This window comes from Pelobates fuscus, chromosome 2 (assembly GCF_036172605.1).
Source record: "Pelobates fuscus isolate aPelFus1 chromosome 2, aPelFus1.pri, whole genome shotgun sequence".
NCBI classification, from domain to species: domain Eukaryota; kingdom Metazoa; phylum Chordata; class Amphibia; order Anura; family Pelobatidae; genus Pelobates; species Pelobates fuscus.
The window spans coordinates 136,018,763-136,038,950 of NC_086318.1; the positions used below are offsets into that span (position 1 = coordinate 136,018,763).

The following is a 20,188-nucleotide window of genomic DNA, read 5'->3' on the forward strand; positions in this document are numbered from 1 at the left end:
GTGTAGGTGGTGCAGTGTGTGTGTGTGTAGGAGATCTACTGTGTATAGGACCCAGAGTGTGTATAGGAGATTGTGTGTGTGTGTAGAGGATTACGAGTGCATATAGGGTAAGGGATCTAGCGTGTATCTGGAGCGTAATGTGTGTAGTGGTGCAGTGTGAGGGGTGCTGTAGTGTGTGTGTGTGTATATAATATATATATATATATATATTTGGACGTATTGTATGTGTGAGGGGCGCAGTGTGTGTGTATCTAATTTTCTTTGCCTGTTAACTCACTGAGGGTTATTATATATATATATATGTGTGTGGGAGTGTGCTGTGTGTGTGTCTGAGGGTGCTGTGTGTGTGTCTGAGGGTGCTGTGTGTGTGTCTGGGTGCTGTGTGTGTTTGGGTGCTGTCTGTGTGTTTGGGTGCTGTGTGTGTGCCTGAGGGTGCTGTGGCACACACACAGCACCCTCAGACCCGTGGCAACGCTCAGATCTCGCGAGAGTGAACTCTAGCCCCGCAGGCTAGAGTTCACTCTCCACTGGACCACCAGGGAAGGCAGCAGCAAGGATCCCCCCTCCCAGGCATAAGGTAACAAGGGAGGGGGGATATTAACTGATCTGCCCCCACCTCCACTGGACCAACAGGGAAGGCAGCAAGGAACAAGAATCCCCCCTCCCTACATAAGGTAAGAAGGGAGGGGGGATATTGAGTAATGTACCCCCACCTCCACCCCCCACAATCACCCACACACACATACACAGCACCAACACACATACAGCACCCACAGACATACACAGCACACACACACACACACAGCACCTACATACATACAGCACCCACACACATACACAGCACACACACACATACACAGCACATACAGCACCCACACACAGCACCCACACACATGCAGCACCCATAGACATACACAGCACCTACACACATACAGCACCTACGCACATACAGCACCCACACACATACAGCACCCACACACACATACAGCACCCTCACAAACACACACACAGCACACTAACCGTACCCTCACAAACACAAACAGGACCCTAACAAACACACACACAGCACACTACCAATACCCTCACACACAAACAGCACCCTCACACACAGTACATTAACAGCACCCTCACAAACATGCACACACAAACACCCTCACCCACATAGCACACTACCAGCACCCTCACACACACATCACACTAACATCACCCTCACACAGCACACACACACACACACAGCAGTGTATGTGTGCGTGCATATATGTGTATATATATGTATACGCAGCGTGTGCTTGTGCGTTAGGGTGCAAACCCTAATGCAATAGGCTGCGCACGCCTATGGTGGGCAGTACTACGTGTGTAAAATGTGCATAAAAGCAGAGTGTTTGATTAAAAGCTTCGGTTCTACTTCACCCTTAATTTGGAGTGCCGTCTCTTATTGGGGGAACCTGCTACAAGGGATTGCTATGTTAGTCATACTCTCTTGCTATATCACTACTAAGCTCTTGTAAGAGCTTGTTCCTGTTTTTGCTCTCTGAAGGAGTCTACGGTGGTTATGGTGTCTGCTGGAGTGCTGGAAACCCTCAGGAAGCGCTAGGAGCATCCTTCAACGGAGGTACCCAGTCGGGGTGCCAGGTGATCCGTTACAGAGGCTCAATAGTGTCAACATGCACACAGTAACACAATCTTATCCTTCTTCAGATTCCCACATGGAACACTGAATATTTTTTCCTGATCAAACATGGCAGTAAATACATATGGGTACATAAGTGGGACAATATTTTATATTTTATATCTCATATTTTATTATCTAATATTTTGTTTGTTTATATTAAAGTATACTTTTTAAAGTTACTTTTTATATCTACTATTTTTTATTTCCTGGTATCCTGTACATCCTTGGTGGGGATTATACCACCTAAGCTGTTTACACTAGAGCAGGTCACATGCTCTGGAAATTGTAAGTACAATACTACTTATTATCTATTATATTATTGGTACTTACTTCACCATATTGCTGCTATTTCTTTTTCATACCAACTACGTACATTGCACCCTGAGAACACCTGTGACAACTACTGCAAATCCAAAGACGGGGATTGTACCGTCCAAGCGCTTCACAGCAGAGCTCTGTTATAGCTCATCTCCATGTGAGTGGACTGTACATAGTTATTAACCACCTACTTTTTAAAAATTACTGTATTGCACTATTATTTTTTCTTAATTTCCTTTTTTTGAGGTTACAATTAATTGGAAAATCCAAGGATACATGTATGTATTTTTTGCATATATAAACTAAAAGGCGCGGTATACGCCCTTTCTCTTTCTCTGTTATTCACTCACAAGGTTGGGGAATCCTTGTTCTGTATACTGCTGCCTGATCACTATAGTGAGCGCCTATTAACTTTTCTCTTTCCAACTGATATAGGAAATAGGTCGAGCATAAGACAGTAAAGTGTAGTAAAGCCTCTCTCCCTGTTAAACTGACTGCATAGGTAGAGGAGTAAAAGAATAAAGGAGTGAAAAAAAAACAACCTAGTGAGAGTGAGGCATGTGTTTATAGGGGATCTAATGTGTAGGGATCAGGGCCGGACTGGGACAAAAATCCAGCACAGGCATTTAAAGGCAGTGCAGCCCAAGGAGGGGCACAACCCGCGAGGTTAATGTTGTGACATCATCAATGACATATATGCCTCTGCAAAGTGGGCATATATGTTTAATGCCCCTCAGGACAGCTCATGTGTAGTGTGGGTGGGATGATTGTGTGTGTGTGTGTGTGGGGGGGGGGGGGGTAGGTAGGAGATAACAGTGTGAGATAGGGGGAGGACAGAGACTGTTTAAGAGGGGTCGTGGGGCTGCAGGGTGTGAGTGGGAGACGTGGGGCTGCAGTGAGTGAGAGGGAGACATGGGGTTGCAAGAAGTGGGAGGGAAACATGGGACTGCTGGGTGTGAGAGAGAGAGAGGGGCTACACGGTGAGAGGTGGAGACATGGTCTGCTAGGTGTGAGAGGGGGAGAGGATCTGATGGGTGTGAGAGGTGGAGACAGGGTCTGCTGGGTGTGAGAGGAGGAGACATGGTCCACTGGATGAGGGGGGGGGCATGGGGCTGCTGGTGAGAGAGGGGGAGACAGGGGCTGTTGGGTGAGAGGGGGAGACAGAAGTTGCTGTGTGAGAGGGGGAGACGGGCTGCTGGATATGGGGGAGAGGGGGACATGGGGCTGCAGGGTGGGAGGGGGGCAGGGGCTCCTGGGTGAAAGAGGGAGGGCAGGGGCTCCTGGGTGAAAGAGGGAGGGCAGGGGCTGCTGGGTGGAAGAGGGGAACATTTTAAATTAAATTTCTATTTAAATAAATAAATAAACAATAACTGTAAAGTTTCCTTCCCGTTCCTCTTTCTTACCTTGAGCCTTGGAGGTAGGGGGAACAAGGGAAGAACAATTTCCGTGGTGGTCCAGTGGATGAAGAATCTGGTCTACACCCCATGGCAGGTGTAGACCATGTGCACAGGGCCTGCGCTGTGCATCAGTGTGCAGGCTGGTGATTGAGATCTTTATGGGCCGGAGGTCATGCAGGACCAGCTGTAGGGCTGGCAGGGGAGATTCCCTGATCTTCTTGTCGGCTTTGGGTCATTGCCATCTCGGCCCACCAGGCATTTGCCCAGTTTGCCCGATGGCCAGTCCGGGCCTAGTAGGGATACACTATGTGAGAGGTTTAGTCCGTGAGGGGTGCAGTGTTCGTGTATGAGGGGTACAATGTGTGTGTGAGGGGTGCTGTGTATGCGTGATGGATGCAATTTGTTTGAGAGGTGCAGTGTGTGTTTAAAGTGTGCAGTATGTGTTTGAGGGGTACAAACAATTGGTAACACACTACGCCGTGAGGGAGTGAAATCCTGCAACGCCCGCAAGGTCCCCCTGCTCAAGAAAGCACATGTACATGCCCATTTGAAGTTTGCCAATGAACATCTAAATGATTCAGAGGAGAACTGGGTGAAAAGTTTTGGGGTCAGATGAGACCAAAATCGAGCTCCTTGGCATCAAGTCCCCGTGTTTGGAGGAGGAGGAATGCTGCCTATGACCCCAAAAACACCATCCCCACGATCAAACATGGAGGTGGAAACATAATGCTTTATGGGTGTTAAGGTGACAGAACAACTGCACCACATCAAAGGGACGATGGACGGGGCCATGTACAGTCAAATCATGAACCTCCTTCCCTCAGCCAGGGCATTGAAAATGGGTTGTGGATGGGTATTCCAGCATGACAATGACCCCAAAACACACAGCCAAGGCAACAAAGGAGTGGCTCAAGAATAAGCACATTAAGGTCCTGGAGTGGCCTAGCCAGTCTCCAGACCTTAATCCAATAGAAATCTGTGGAGGGAGCTGGAGGTTCGAGTTGCCAAATGTCAACAACAAAATCTTAAAAACTTGGAGAGAATCTGCAAAGAGGAGTGGGACAAAATCCATCCTACGATGTGTGCAAACCTGGTGGCCAACTACAAGAAATGTCTGACCTCTGATTTCCAACAAGGGTTTTGCCACCAAGTACTAAGTCGAAGGGGTCAAATACTTATTTTACTCATTGATATGCAAATCAATTTATATCTATATCTTTATTCTGTCTCTCACTGTTAAAATACACCTACCACAACTGTCATGCAGTTATGAATAATTGCAAATGTTTTTCTTCTTTTCTTTTAAGGCATGTTAAGAATGGTGACAACTGTTGTATAACTTAACTCCCCAACACTTTCCCCTTCTTTCTTCTGTACCCCCATTAACTTTATGAAAATAAAAATTGTCAAATAATAAAATACACCTACCATTAAAATTATAGACTGATCATTTCTTTGATGGTTGGCAAACTTTTTAAATCAGCAGGGGATGATTGTTACATTTGCTTGTTATGTATGTATATATATATATATATATATATATATATATATATATATATATATATATATAATGATTTAAGTGTTGTAGTACCTATTCCCTTTATTTAGCCTATGAGCAGAGCTATACCTTTTTAACATTGTTTTGGCCAATTAGGCCAGATACAATAAAGCCTGAATTTGGTGCCATCCAGTGTCTCATTTTAGGTATTACATTATCATTCCAGGATAGTAGGTATTTATTTGGATTTTTTGGAGAGGGTTGAAGGTGTGGGTTATATTTATTATATATATTTATTTATTTTTTACTATGATACCACTCTATTTTTATTTATCTTGTCTGTCTACTTGAGCAGTTGCAGGGTTTGAGGCAGTAGCACTAGCTATCTTTCAGGTAGCAATACCAGTAATTGCTTTGTTTCCTAATATTTGATTTGGGTTAAGCCCTTGACTGTCCTCGTTGTGCACTGGTTCCATACTATGCAAGTAATTGGCTTTTTCTATAATTATTAAGTTAGTTAACTCTAGCCTGCAGCTCCTCTGGCTAAAGTAAACGCTTGCGAGATTCAGCCTGTTGGAGCGATGTCGTGGTAACAGCGGTAATGTGCTTGCAAGAGTAATTTTCAGAACCCGGTGGACCCGCTCCTGGGTCTTTTTCCCTCTCCTCTCTGTATTGAAGTGCCTGTGGGCCGGTGAAGTCGATCTTTGATCTTCCCACTGGTTTGCAATGGCTAAAAGCAAAGCTATTGCTTGGATAGCGCCGGTCATGCAAAGGCCAGCAGGGAGATCCTTTTATGTCCCCTGTCGACCACGGCCCATGGCCATTGCGGCTCACAAGGCATTTGCCCGATGGCCAGGTGGTAACCAATAAAGATATTAATAAGGGATATAAATATAACTACAAGCTCTGCAGGGCATGGCTTTGCTCATTGGCTATTGGCTGATGCTCTCAACCGATGAGCTAGTCCTACACTGCAAGGCCTAGCTCAGGGTAGCTTGTTTATGATCTCCTAAGTAAACCTGGAGATTTGTTTTTTTATGAACTACAATTTGTTTGATTTTGAACCGAATATGTGAACCCCTGAAATCCAAGCCGATATGAAGCTGAAGCATGAACCAAACAAATCGCACAAAGTGCGATAATGCTTATTTTGATTTTTGATTTAGAATTCCACCCATGTTGCCAAAAAAGAGATGACTGATGGGAAAAAAAGATGATTGTCTAGACGATAGCCAGATCATGAAAAGTAACCAAAGAAAAAAGGAAGAGCGGTAAAAAAAAATCAAAAAAATCTATGTTTATATATTTATATATTAAATATTTAATAAATATCTATAAATATAGATTATTTTTTTACTGTTCCTACTTTTTTCCCTCTATTGGTTAATTATATATAATGTATATATTTTATGGTACACTGGCCCATTTTATGGGCTTTTCTGGTACTTCTGTTTTGTTTTCCCAAATCTTTTTTTGTCATCTTTTTTTGAATATATTTTTTGACTTTGGAGGCTGTGATGGTCAATTTAATATTAAACAATTACTAATATTAACTAAACTGTAAAGAGATACTTACGAATAGGGCCACTACAGCTCTGGAAGATAATTTCACTTGTATTAAGCTGTCTGTTGAGTAAAACATGAGCAGAACACTTCTTTACAGCCTAGACAGATGAGGAAATTTGTTAAAAATTTAATTATCCAAAATAGAGTAATATCATATCTGTGACTGGCTAAGTTATAAAACACAGTGTCTCCTTTCTCCAAAGTAAAAATAAGTAACTACATGAAAATTACATTTGAGCATCCACACAACCTCTTTTTAAAGGGTCACATTTTTACGTATGGGAATTTTTTTTTTTTTTTCACTAAACTCCAATTTGTAGCAAATAGAAATGTGAAAGGGATAGTTTTTGCTAAAGTTAAACCCGACTGCGTTTGCTACGTTTTGCCATTTGTATTTCAGTTCACTACAAATTTAAGTTTAGTAAATTACCTTGTGAGATAAACATGTTAAGAAGGATTTTGGTGGAAAAATGGATGGAAGTAGAGATTTGGAAATTAAATTTTTCCTCAGAATATAAGCTATAAGAGATTTATTTTGTCTGCAGTCTAACTTCTTATAAATCAAGGACATCATTTAGTAAAACTAAAACCAACACCAAACTAGATGATGGTTCTTTACGGCTTACCAGTTTGGTTGAAAACAAGTTGCATTCCTTCCAATCTTTGCCGCTCTTTACGTTGCAGGCACCTTCACGTATTTCATAATCAACAAAATTACGTAAAACACCATCACTTTCTGGCTGTAAACATAATTATGTTTTCTTTAAATTCTACTTTTTTTTCTTAAGGACATAAATTAATATAGATATATGAAATCAAATAAAAAAAAAAGAAAACCACTTTCCAGGGACCCTGGGAACCATAATAACCACACATTGGTTCCTCTTCTCATCTCCCCTCACTCATGTCTTTCCTGCATCACCCTCCACTTGTGTTGCTCTTCCCCACTTATGCCCTCGTCTCTCTCCTTAAAATCCCATTGGTGCTTTTCAGCTCCACTCTACCAGTTCTGGATCTCATATTTTATGTGCCACATAGGTGTAAAAACTTCAATAATAAGGTCGAACATCCTGCTCTGCTCCTCAGACAACATCTATGCATGAGTATAAGGAGGGATATTATAATTTTAAGTGCATTGGTATATGTATGGGAGTGTGAATGCTATTGTAATTATGTGTTAGAATGATTGTTAGTGTATGTATGTTAGTGTTTGTCTATAGATTTGTTTTAGTATTCATTTATAGATTTGTGTAAGCTTGCCTCGCCACAATAGCAGAGCAAACCATGCATTTCAAATAGTTGATAACAGTGGTATGGCGTTTATATAACATGCACACAGTTTTGTTTTAGTTGAGTAAAACTTGCTATTCAGGTCTATTTAAAACAGCTGTAATTACGTTAGGTCACAGTGGAGGCAATATAGTAAACAATATCAAGCAATAAATGATGGCGTTTGTAAACGAGTTGTGCCTATTGTGAGTGCCTGCCAGTGCTATTAAAACAGGCTAAGCCAGTTTGTTAAGTGATAAGAGCCCTGTGGCTCATGCATGGCAGTTAAGGGAGACAGATATGTTAGATGTGTTGAACGAGTAAACTAACTTGTAGGGAGCTTTCAGTCCTACATGTTAAGAGTGTTAAAATTAGGCTAGAATAAAACGTAAACGTAAACATAAACATAAACAGAGGGATGTATTGCAAATTTTAACATGTAATCCCCATTATTGCAACATGTGGGTAGCTGTGTTGCCCTCTGTGGACAGGGGGGGGGCATCGGAGGCAGTTTGTCAAGTCCCCTAGAGTCCAGCAGTACCTTTGCCTCTGCCCGTGCCACTCCCGTTCATCCCTCCGGCTTGCAATTTGCCGATCAAAGGGGCTTTATTGGTCGGCGACCTGAATACAGTCAGCCTATTCCTGAGTCTGGAAAACGGCACCCCTGGAAGTGTGGGTTTGCGGAGGTCCGCCAGGCGAGCTGGGGGTGAAGGTAGGGCTGGTGTCTCACCGAGGTTCTTTCTCCGCCGGTTCGAGGGGGGGCCCTCCGCTTGTTTCGCTTGCCGGCATTTAGCCCTGCCATGGCCCGGTCAGGGGCACGGCGGGCCTCACTAATTCCGCTGTGTGGGGTTGCGCTCTGCTGGGCGATGGTTGTTGGGGCCCCTGAGCGGTGAGCAGGCCGTGCTTGCTGGCTGGTCCCTCTCTGGGGTGTGGGAGCGCGGGTGCTGGTGCCCGAGTTTTCCCGCCATTGCTGTTGTCTGTGCTTGCGGGCCGGTTGGCCTCCCTGAAGGCCTGCAGTGGAAGTCCATAATGTCGTCGGCGGGTCATGGGACAGATCCACGAGGCCACCATTCGAGCTGCTTGAGGGCAGGGTACTCCCCTGTCGCACAGTGCCGTGTAGAAGCTTGCGCTGAGCCGGTCTAAGGCTGTCAGGGGGTTGGAGTGCAAGTGGCTGCCAGTGTTCTCCCTCCCTGACCCCTGCAGGACGGCCATCTTGGATGTGCTCCGGTAAGTCCGTGCCTCTGCAGGTGACAGTCTCTCGCTTCTGGTTTAGGTTGCTTGTCTAGTTTAAAGAACAGCAAGAAGTTAACTGTTAATACTAAATAGCACACAGTACCTAAGGTTTATAAGTGTCCCTTATAAACACTCAAAAACAACTGTGACAAGAAAAAGAGAGAAAACCAAAGGTACAAAATAATGTGAAAAATACAAATATGATGTGAATCACCAAAAGTGATAATATGTAAATAAATATAATACCAGCTGAGGATATGTAGAAATGTAAAAACTCAAAATGGTATCTGCAAAAATATATATAAACAGCACATAGGGTAATATTGTTAAAGACCACTGAGCAGTATGTGTGGTAGAAAACTCACAAAAGTAAGATGAATTCAGGCATGTCTCCCTCTGTATTAGGGAACTGGATGATATGAAAGATCTCCAGCGATGAAACTCAGTGGAGGATGGTGACAAATCTTCTAATACACTCCAAACAGAGAAGAGAAAATAGATAGTGCAGATTGTATAAAAATAACAATTTATTTGTATATATTGCACTTACAGTGTATCAAAGTAAAAACAGCATGTCTCCACACTGGGTGGTATAGGTAAGCAGCAACTGGACCAATCAGGGTACAGGATACAAGATCAGGAACAGCAGTAGCAGCACCAATCAAATTACAAGCAAAAGTTCGGTTTAAAAACGAAAATAAAACAATTCCAACGCGTTTCGTCCTTCTCTGGACTTCCTCAGGGATGTGTAGCTGTGGTAGGAGTGGGAGTCTTCTTAAATATCCGTCTGATAATTCTCCAAACGACCGCCGGTGTTGGCGTGCGTTCCACTGTGGAACGCATGTTACTTCCGCATGACGACACTTCCGGTTTGACGAATACATCGAAAAAACTATTTCTTTTGAAAATGACAGCTTAAATAGCAGCAATAGTATTGACATAAAGACATGGAACCAGTAAGGTCATATTTATCTGTCAAAAGGACCTTATATATAGCAGAGTTATACAATAAACAAAATAGATTGGACATTGGGCATATTTGAGATGATGTGCATCTATATATTCATTATCATGTTATACAATATAGTGCTATCTGTAAGTGGATTCAAATGAATTCTTGTAAGAATTGGTGTATAAAAATTTAAATATGGAAATTTAGATATGGTAGAAAAAATTATTATATCTTTAGAGATACAATTGATGTTTAGAGATATATTTAAAGGTACTGCATATTACAAGTATGAAAACCCATCAAGTTTATTAAAAGATGGGGAGAAGGATTTGAAAAATGTGAAAAATTTGAATATGAAGAAAAATTTGAATATGAAGTAAATTATGAAAAGAGAATCTATTTGATATTTAATATTTAAAGGTACATACAGATGATATAAATCACTTCAAAATTGCTCAAAGTCTTACAATTTAAACCAAATGTAATAAAGCCTCATCCAATAAATAGGAAATATTTATATATGTATATATATAAATATTTCCTATTTATTGGATGAGGCTTTATTACATTTGGTTTAAATTGTAAGACTTTGAGCAATTTTGAAGTGATTTATATCATCTGTATGTACCTTTAAATATTAAATATCAAATAGATTCTCTTTTCATAATTTACTTCATATTCAAATTTTTCTTCATATTCAAATTTTTCAAATTTTTCAAATCCTTCTCCCCATCTTTTAATAAACTTGATGGGTTTTCATACTTGTAATATGCAGTACCTTTAAATATATCTCTAAACATCAATTGTATCTCTAAAGATATAATAATTTTTTCTACCATATCTAAATTTCCATATTTAAATTTGTATACACCAATTCTTACAAGAATTCATTTGAATCCACTTACAGATAGCACTATATTGTATAACATGATAATGAATATATAGATGCTCATCATCTCAAATATGCCCAATGTCCAATCTATTTTGTTTATTGTTTAACTCTGCTATATATAAGGTCATTTTGACAGATAAATATGACCTTATTGGTTCCATGTCTTTATGTCAATACTATTGCTGCTGTTTAAGCAGTAATTTTCAAAATAAATAGTTTTTTCGATGTATTCGTCAAACCGGAAGTGACGTCATGCGGAAGTAACATGCGTTCCACAGTGGAACGCACGCCAACACCGGCGGTCATTTGGAGAATTATCAGACGGATATTTAAGAAGACTCCCACTCCTACCACAGCTACACATCCCTGAGGAAGTCCAGAGAAGGACGAAACGCGTTGGAATTGTTTTATTTTCGTTTTTAAACCGAACTTTTGCTTGTAATTTGATTGGTGCTGCTACTGCTGTTCCTGATCTTGTATCCTGTACCCTGATTGGTCCAGTTGCTGCTTACCTATACCACCCAGTGTGGAGACATGCTGTTTTTACTTTGATACACTGTAAGTGCAATATATACAAATAAATTGTTATTTTTATACAATCTGCACTATCTATTTTCTCTTCTCTGTTTGGAGTGTATTAGAAGATTTGTCACCATCCTCCACTGAGTTTCATCGCTGGAGATCTTTCATATCATCCAGTTCCCTAATACAGAGGGAGACATGCCTGAATTCATCTTACTTTTGTGAGTTTTCTACCACACATACTGCTCAGTGGTCTTTAACAATATTACCCTATGTGCTGTTTATATATATTTTTGCAGATACCATTTTGAGTTTTTACATTTCTACATATCCTCAGCTGGTATTATATTTATTTACATATTATCACTTTTGGTGATTCACATCATTTTTGTATTTTTCACATTATTTTGTACCTTTGGTTTTCTCTCTTTTTCTTGCTTGTCTAGTTTAGACCGGGATAACCCCCACCGGTCCAGAGGGGGGGGGGGGGGGGGGGGAGATCAGGAACGATTCTGGAGGGATCCAGTGTCGGAGAGAGTGGCCGCCTCTCCCCGGCTCCAGCTCCCGTAGGCCGCAGGTTGTGTTTCGGGCTTCGGTCTCCGGCAAGCTGCAGCAAGGTAGCTATCGATTCAGTGGTGCCCCCGCTACGTGGGTAGTGCACCCTGGTGTGTCTATGGGCTGTGTAGTCGCGGATTTAGCCTTAATTCTTGCCCGCCCTACAGGAGCCCTTTCCCCACACGTCCATTCAATTTGGCGGTCAGACTCCGCCTCCGTATGCGTGTCAATTTATGTGTATTTATTTATGTATGTTAATGTGTATCTATAACTACATGTTAGCTTATGACTGTGTATGCATTTTAATGTGTCTGTGTGCACATGACAGTGTGTGTCTATGTATTGTTTCTAATGTGTTTTATGATTATGTGCTAGTATATGTGTGAATTTTACCACATGACAGGAGGCTTCATATTTGCATATCTTTCTTTACTGAAAACTCCAGCAGCATAGACACAGTAACAACCAATCAGAGAAAAGATATGGTGCCCATAAAAGGCCCTGTCTATGACATCACTTCCTCTTTCTTTGCTGCTCGAGCCTACAACAGGTCGGAGTAATTTTACCTCTCTAGTCTATGTACATGTATTACTCTATTATTGTATTCTATTGTATTTTATTTCACTCCCTGACTACCTATACCTGTCCCCTTCCGTTCCCTTACTCAGTATTTCCCCTGTTTGCTTTGGGCTCCTGGTTATATTATAGTTTTTTGGTCTGGCGGTCCGCGGGTGTCACGGCTGTCCGTGCCGCGCTTGCCGCACGGACCTGCCCTTTCTACACACAGGGGGCTGGGTGGGGACGGGTGGAGGGTAGCCGGGGTTAATTTTTGCTGTTTGCTGCGTTTTTTCTGTCCCGCTCGCGGCCCGCGAGCGGGTAACTCTTACACACACGGCCGGCGGCCATCTTGGATCTCGCGGCTCGCGAGACCGGCGACGGCCGCCCTCCCTACACACATGGCGGTTCGGGAATCACCCGATCGCCGCAACGAACTTGGGGATTTCCCTCAGGGCCTTTTCCCCCTCCTCTCTCTCAAGAGACAACTCACCTATATTAGGATATATTGCCCTTCCTCCAAACTGACAAGGATAATTTACACTGAATGTCTGCTTCAGTGAGAAGGGTGGACAAAGCATGCACAATTTATGATTTGTTTATGAAGGCTGTAAATATCAATTATACATTTACTGTTCTTATAACTGAACATACTACCTCACTGGTCCCTGCAGGGACATATGCAATGCTACTTTACCCCACAGGGGATTTGGTACTACTATACCCTTCAAAGGGAATATCATATTAGTTACCCTACACAGGGTCATATTACATTACTGTACCCAAGGGTGCAAACTTATGTGGGTGTCCTCTGGGTATTTTTTCATGGCACATTACCGGGGGTGACCCCCCCAGATACGCATGCAAGGGCGCTGACGGCCCATTTTAGTTGATGTGGGTGTCCTCTGGTTACCACGGCACACCACCCGGGGTGAACCCCGATGATATTTACAAGGGCCTACACCTTCATGTCGAGATACACGTATAGCCCTGATTTCACTAATTACGTGCATACAAAGCCTTCTACCGTATATACTCGAGTATAAGCCGACCCGAATATAAGCCGAGGCCCCTAATTTTATCCCAAAAAACTGGGAAAACTTATTGACTCGCGTATAAGACTAGGGTGGGAAATGCAGCAGCTACTGGTAAATGTCTAAATAAAATTAGATCCTAAAAAAAATATATTAATTGAATATTTATTTACAGTGTGTGTATAATGAATGCAGTGTGTGCGTATGTGTGTGTGTATGAGTGCAGCGTGTGTGTATGAGTGCAGCGTGTGTGTATGAGTGCAGCGTGTGTGTATGAGTGCAGCGTGTGTGTATGAGTGCAGCGTGTGTGTATGAGTGCAGCGTGTGTGTGCATGAATGCAGTGTGTGTGTGTGCATGAATGCAGTGTGTGTGTGCATGAATGCAGTGTGTGTGTGTATGAATGCAGTGTGTGAATGCAGTGTGTGCAGGGCCGGTGCAAGGATATTTGCCGCCGTAGGCAAAAAAAAATTTGCCGCCCCCTCCCCCCCCCATATGTCCTGACTTCCCCTCCTCCCCACCCCCGTGTTCCTTCACTCCCCACCCCCGTGTTCCTTCACTCCCCACCCCCGTGTTCCTCCCCCCCCCAGTGGTCCTGACTTACCCTCCCCTCCCCTAGTGGTCCTTACTTCCCCCTCCCCTCCCATAGTGGTCCTTATCCCCCCCTCCCTCCCATAGTGGTCCTTATCCCCCCCTCCCTCCCATAGTGGTCCTTATACCCCCCTCCCTCCCATAGTGGTCCTTAACCCACCCCCTCCCTCCCATAGTGGTCCTTATACCCCTTTTTTGTTATTATTAATTTTTTTTTTATTATTATTATTTTTTTATTATTATTTCTTATTTTATTTATATATATTTTTTTTCGTCCCCCCTCCCTGCTTGATATATGGCAGGGAGGGGGGCTCTCCTTCCCTGGTGGTCCAGTGGCAGTTCAGTGGGGGGGAGAGGGGGGCTGGCAGAGCTGTAACTTACCTGTCCTGCAGCTCCTGTCAGCTCTCTCCTCCTCTGCGCCGTCCGTTCTGCTCTTCTGTCAGCTCCCAGTGTAAATCTCGCGAGAGCCGCGGCTCTCGCGAGATTTACACTGGGAGCTGACCGAGGTGCTGACCGGACGGCGCAGAGGAGGAGAGAGCTGACAGGAGCTGCAGGACAGGTAAGTTACAGCTCTGCCAGCCCCCCTCTCCCCCCAGTCTGTATTATGGCAATGCAAATTGCCATAATACAGACCTTGACTCGAGTATAAGCCGAGTTGGGGTTTTTCAGCCCAAAAAATGGGCTGAAAAACTCGGCTTATACTCGAGTATATACGGTATATACATTTCTCCAACTGGGCACTCCCCGGTTGTTGATCTCTATATGTATATGACTCTCCTCCACGACCTTTCCACTGAAACTTGTTTTCGCCCAACAGGTCGGAATACACCTCAGATCATGGAAGATACCCAAAACAGACAAGACTTCCAAGCCATGATCAATGCCGCCGTGGCGGCTTCTGTGGAGAAGGCCCTCTTGAGGGCTCTACCCCACAGCCAAGAAGACACAAGCCCCCCAGAGTGCATGGAAGCTTCGGGCTCGGAGGTGTCTAAGGCCAAGAGGCAAAGAAATGCTTCGAGCCCCCCCTCCACCAAGACTAGGGGCAAATTGCCCGTCAAACGAGTAAAAAATGCGGACCGACAGCCCGCGCCCTTCCCACCTCAATCCTCGGACGTGGAAGATGCCTACGTTCCACATGCCTTAGACGTGGTGGACGAGTGGCACGGGGACGGCTCACCCTCAGACGACGAAGAGTGGCAAGACCTACCGCCCACCTCTTCGAAATACGTCAAAGAGACCTTCCTAGGCAACTGAGACAAGGAACCCGACGATGACCGCCACACCGGTCAGCCCGAAGACGGAATGTTTCTGGACACTACTATTCGACCCACGCACCATCCGGCACCCACGGTCCTCAGAATGGACGCTGCCAGATCACCTGGCGAAATTCATACACTACTGGCTGCGCAAACCACTGGAAAAAGAGGTACGGGCACGCCTCAGGGCCGAATGCCCCAGGCCACTAATCCCCGATAAAGTGGAACTGACGCCCGAATTTGACGACACAATGGTGGTCTTCATGTCACGCACGGGCAGGGACCCTCGCAAAGGGGTGGAGAAGGGCATGAAAGCGGCACAGGACAAAGTGCTGGATTTGCTCGGCCCCATTGCCAAGATGCTATACTTCGCAGACCTAGCCCTCAGCCAAGACTCTCAACTGGACCCTCACGTCATACGGGAATGGGCTCAACGCGCGGTGTGCCTACTGGGCAACGCTAACACTGCACATTGCGTCGAAAGACGCAGATCGGCACTGATACGTATTGATAGCAAGCTCCTGGATCTCGGGGCTAAAGAATTCGGACCGAAAGCCCAAGGCCTGTTATTTGGTGATGCCTTCATCACGGAACTTAAAAGACATGTGAACCTATTCACTACCTTGAACAAGGCCCAAACCTCTCTCAAGCAGGTGTTCCACACCCCATCTACAAGAGGTGTTTTTGGAAGGGCTGGTCGACAACGGAACCGTGCCACCAGCCGATTTTGGGCCTCAGGTTCCAGATCGTTCCCACAAACTCCGAATTTCTTCCCGTCTACAACACAAAGCCCCCCATCGTTCCGAGGGGCGGGGAGGACCAGAGGTTTCAGAGGCCGAGGACGCAGCCGCTTCTCCAATGGTGAGTCCACCTACATACCTAAATGTACCAACATTTATAGCAAGATCAAATAAACAGCAAAACAATATGAATTCACCTGTGTGCAGACAGCAAACACACTTAGTGGGTATTAGGTGAAACAAACACACAAATTACCCTTAGCTAGCTGTATTGTAGATAAAGGATTCCTCTTATATCCTCAAGGCAATAACAACAAAACACCAAAAAATGGCAATCTACAATACAGAAATAATAGAGAGGGACATAGCGCAATATTGTCACAGAGAATAGAAATAAGTAATATAGAGGATTGCACTCACAAACATAGTTTGATTGAAGGCATATCAAATATAATGATGTGGAAACTTCAGGACTGGTTGGATATCAATTTCATGCATAGGAGGAAAAAGAGAAATAATAGTGCAGAGTATCCAAGCAAAAAAGTTACACGCTTTATTCACAAATACACTTACAAAATGGAAGTGTCAAACAGGCACATCAGGTTCAGATGGAATAACGAATCCCAATGGAAAAATCCAATGGAGCAGGAAAGCCAGATGTACAAATAAAATAAAATAAAAATGTAGAATAAAATCAGCAGTAAAATACTCTAAACACTGTACTGAACAAGCCCTACGCGTTTCGTTCAAAGTTGAACTTCCTCAGGGGCATCGAGCATAATACCGTCCATATGCAGGCATATGCCTGTTAGCAGGAGTCGAATCTAGCTTTGGAGCGCATTCGGTCAGAGGGGCGGCAGCATCCCAAGCGTTCTTGGCAGGCGCCTCCATAACCGACATTATGCGTTGCGCAGACTGGACACGGGAGAGTACGTTTAGGACGTTTTATTTCTGCCAATCCTCTCATGCTTCCTTCACACTGGTCAAGTCTAAGCTTTAAAAATGCAAATATGAAGCCTCCTGTCATGTGGTAAAATTGAAGATTATATTAGCTTTAGTGTACTAATAATCTTAATTTTAGTAATGACAGGAGGCGAATATTTCCCACCCTATAGGATCCCTCCCATGTTATCTCGTGTTATACAGATTATGTCTTTGTGTTCAGGAAGGCATGCATGTTATGATTGTATATTACTACTTAGACATATAGCTTGAAAGTCATGTATAGGTTGTATAACTGGTCATGTTCCTTGAATTATGTTGTGCTTTTACTTCTTACACGTCTTTGCTTTCGAAGTTATATATATATATCAATAGGTTACACATCCTAATATCCAGGGGCGTATTTGCCGCGAGGCAAACAAGGCATTTGCCTTGGGCGGCATTTTCCAGGGGGCGGCAAAAAAAGCCGCCCCCAAACGCCCAGGGCAAATGCCTTGTTAGCCTTGCGGCTAACAGACATCCTGGGCTGGTGGCTGCTGGGCTGGTTGCTGGGCGGGCGGGCAGCTGGCGAGGGAGCACTTCCTCTGAGCTGTCTGCTCAGCTCCCTCGCGCGCCGCAGAGTGAGGCTGGGAGCCGGAATATGACGTCATATTCCGGCTCCGCCTCCCAGCCTCACTCTGCGGCGCGCGAGGGAGCGGAGCAGACAGCTCAGAGGAAGTGCTCCCTCGCCAGCCGCCCGCCCAGCAACCAGCCCAGCAGCCCGACCGGCAGCCCCACTAGACCCCAGGGAGAGGGAGAACCCCCCCAGCATTCCCAAAGGTAAGGAGGCTGGGGGGGTAAATAAATAAAAAAATGAGTTAATGTGAGTGTGTGTGTCTGTTAGTGAGTGTGTCTGTTAGTGTGTGTGTCTGTTAGTGTGTGTGAGTGTGTCTGTTAGTGTGTGTCTGTTAGTGAGTGTGTCTGTTAGTGTGTGTGAGTGTGTCTGTTATTGTGTGTGAGTGTGTGTGTGTGTGAGTGTGTGTGTCTGTGTGTCTGTTAGAGTGTGTGTGTGTCTGACTGTGTGTGTCTGTTAGTGTGTGTATGTCAGTGTGTGTGAGTGTGTCTGTTAGTGAGTGTGTGAGTGTGTCAGCAGCTAACAGACACACTCACACACTCACTAACAGACACACACACTAACAGACACACACACTAACAGACACACTCACTAACAGACACACTCATACACTCACACACTCATACACTCACACACACACACTGACAGATACGCATCCATTAGCTAACAGTTAGCTAATGGATGCGTATCTGTCAGTGTGTGTGTGTATTTAGAAGGCGGGGGAAGGGTTGGGTGGGGGTGGCGGGGGGGGGGGGGGGGGTGAGGGGGGCGCCTGAGTTTTGTTCTGCCTAGGGCAGCACAAAACCAGGATACACCCCTGCTAATATCCATTGGTGTTTCAGGTTCTTAATGTTTATTGTATGCGGACATGTTACCACACCAGAGACCTTTCACCTTTTTCTTTTTCTTTCAGCATGAACGTCTTTTCTTCGGGACAAAGACTCACCTTCCATACCGTTACACCATGGAACTACCAGAGTTATTTTTCCCTACTATGTTGTTGAAATGTTAACGTAATTTGGTTATGTTTTTGTTGTTATTTATCATTCGCTTCAAAGAAAGAGGAAGTGATTTCATAGACAGGGCCTTTTATGGGCACCATATCTTTTCTCTGATTGGTTGTTACTGTTTCTATGCTGCTGGAGTTTTCAGTAAAGAAAGATATGCAAATATTCGCCTCCTGTCATTACTAAAATTAAGATTATTAGTACACTAAAGCTAATATAATCTTCAATTTTCTTCTAAAACATATACCACCATTACCCTACAAGGAAACAAACTCCTAAGGAAGGGAAGGGGACCCTGAGGCTTTAACAACTGAGACATATCCCTAACTCTTCCTTTGTGAGTTGGCATTCTTACTAATTTAAAAAGGCCTCTTTTTGTCTTAAACGTTTTAAAAGTTGTCTGCACTAATATTTTACAATTTCGTCTTTTGTCTTTGAAGTTTTTTTTGTCAATCTCTTTTTATTGAAATTTTTTGGTTTTATCGTACCCATGTGGGTCATGAAACATATGAAACGTATAGTACACATAGTTATGAAACGTATTACGGCATAAACAATAGCGCTATTACTCAATTATGCACTAGGGAATGTGGACCAGCAGTGGTGCGTTATCAGGAGTGTGTGAACTGCTTCGGGAGAATGGGTGAGTGGCAATAATGGGCTTAGGGTAACCCTATCGGGCTTTTGAGTTATGGCCTTCTTCTATGTGTACCCAGAACCCAGGAGGGCCTGGGGGGGGGAGGGTAAGTAGACGTGGAGTGGTCGCTACCTTCTTTTAATGGGGGGAACGGGTGGGCTAGGTGTGGCTCTAGACCAACTGGTTATGTGTAGCTGTAACTGTGCAACATAGATCATGTTTGGTATAGTCTCTGTTGCTCCTAGGGAGGTCAGGCCTCAGGAGTGGATCGCTGGACGGTGTCCTGGGTGGGTGTGGGGATGCCCAAAGCGTGACAGAATGCCGGGAACTCTGCAAGCGTGGAGAGTTTATGGACAGTTCCGTGACGTGTGACCACCAAGAATCTGGGAGACCTCCAATGGTATTCTATTCCCGCTTCTCTGAGGGTGCTGGTGACTTGGTTTAGCGATCTACGCCATTGTAGCGAGGATCTGGTGAGGTCTTGGAAGATGGTGAGCTGTGCGCCTTCAAATGTTAGTGGCGTCTTGCCCCGTAGAGCAGTCATCAGGATTCTCTTGTCTTGGGAGGTAGCACAATGGACAATCACATCTCGGACCAAGTTTGGAGCTGTTCTGCCTGAGGGTGGTAGGCGGTACATCCCGTCTGTGTTAAATTTCTTTGCCTGTGTAGGTGGCAGGATGGCAGCCACGAGACGCCTCAGATAGTGAGGCAGTTCGTCGTATGAGACGGCGTCTGGCACTTCCCTTATCTTTATGTGGTTTCGCCTTGTTCTGTCGTTGAGGGCGACATAATGGAGAGAGAGTGCTTGTTGTTGGGTCTGGAGGGCCATTACGGTGTCTTGTAGGGTTGTTAGTCCCTGTTTGATGTTAGTGACATCGTTCTCCATGGACTGCACCCTGTCAGCTATAGCCTGCACGTCAGTCTTAATGGCTGCTATGCTG

General features: G+C 44.3%; 1 protein-coding gene across 1 annotated transcript in view; it reads right to left on the reverse strand.

Moving 5' to 3' along the window:
* The window catches only part of KNG1 (kininogen 1), an 89,701-nt gene that overhangs the window by 35,801 nt on the left and 33,712 nt on the right, over positions 1 to 20,188 (reverse strand). Inside the window, exons 2-3 of the mRNA XM_063441062.1 lie at positions 7,078 to 7,191; positions 6,462 to 6,549 (exon numbers count right to left, since the gene is read on the reverse strand). Coding sequence (XP_063297132.1) covers positions 6,462 to 6,549; positions 7,078 to 7,191 — 202 coding nt within the window. The remainder of the gene's footprint in view (positions 1 to 6,461; positions 6,550 to 7,077; positions 7,192 to 20,188) is intronic.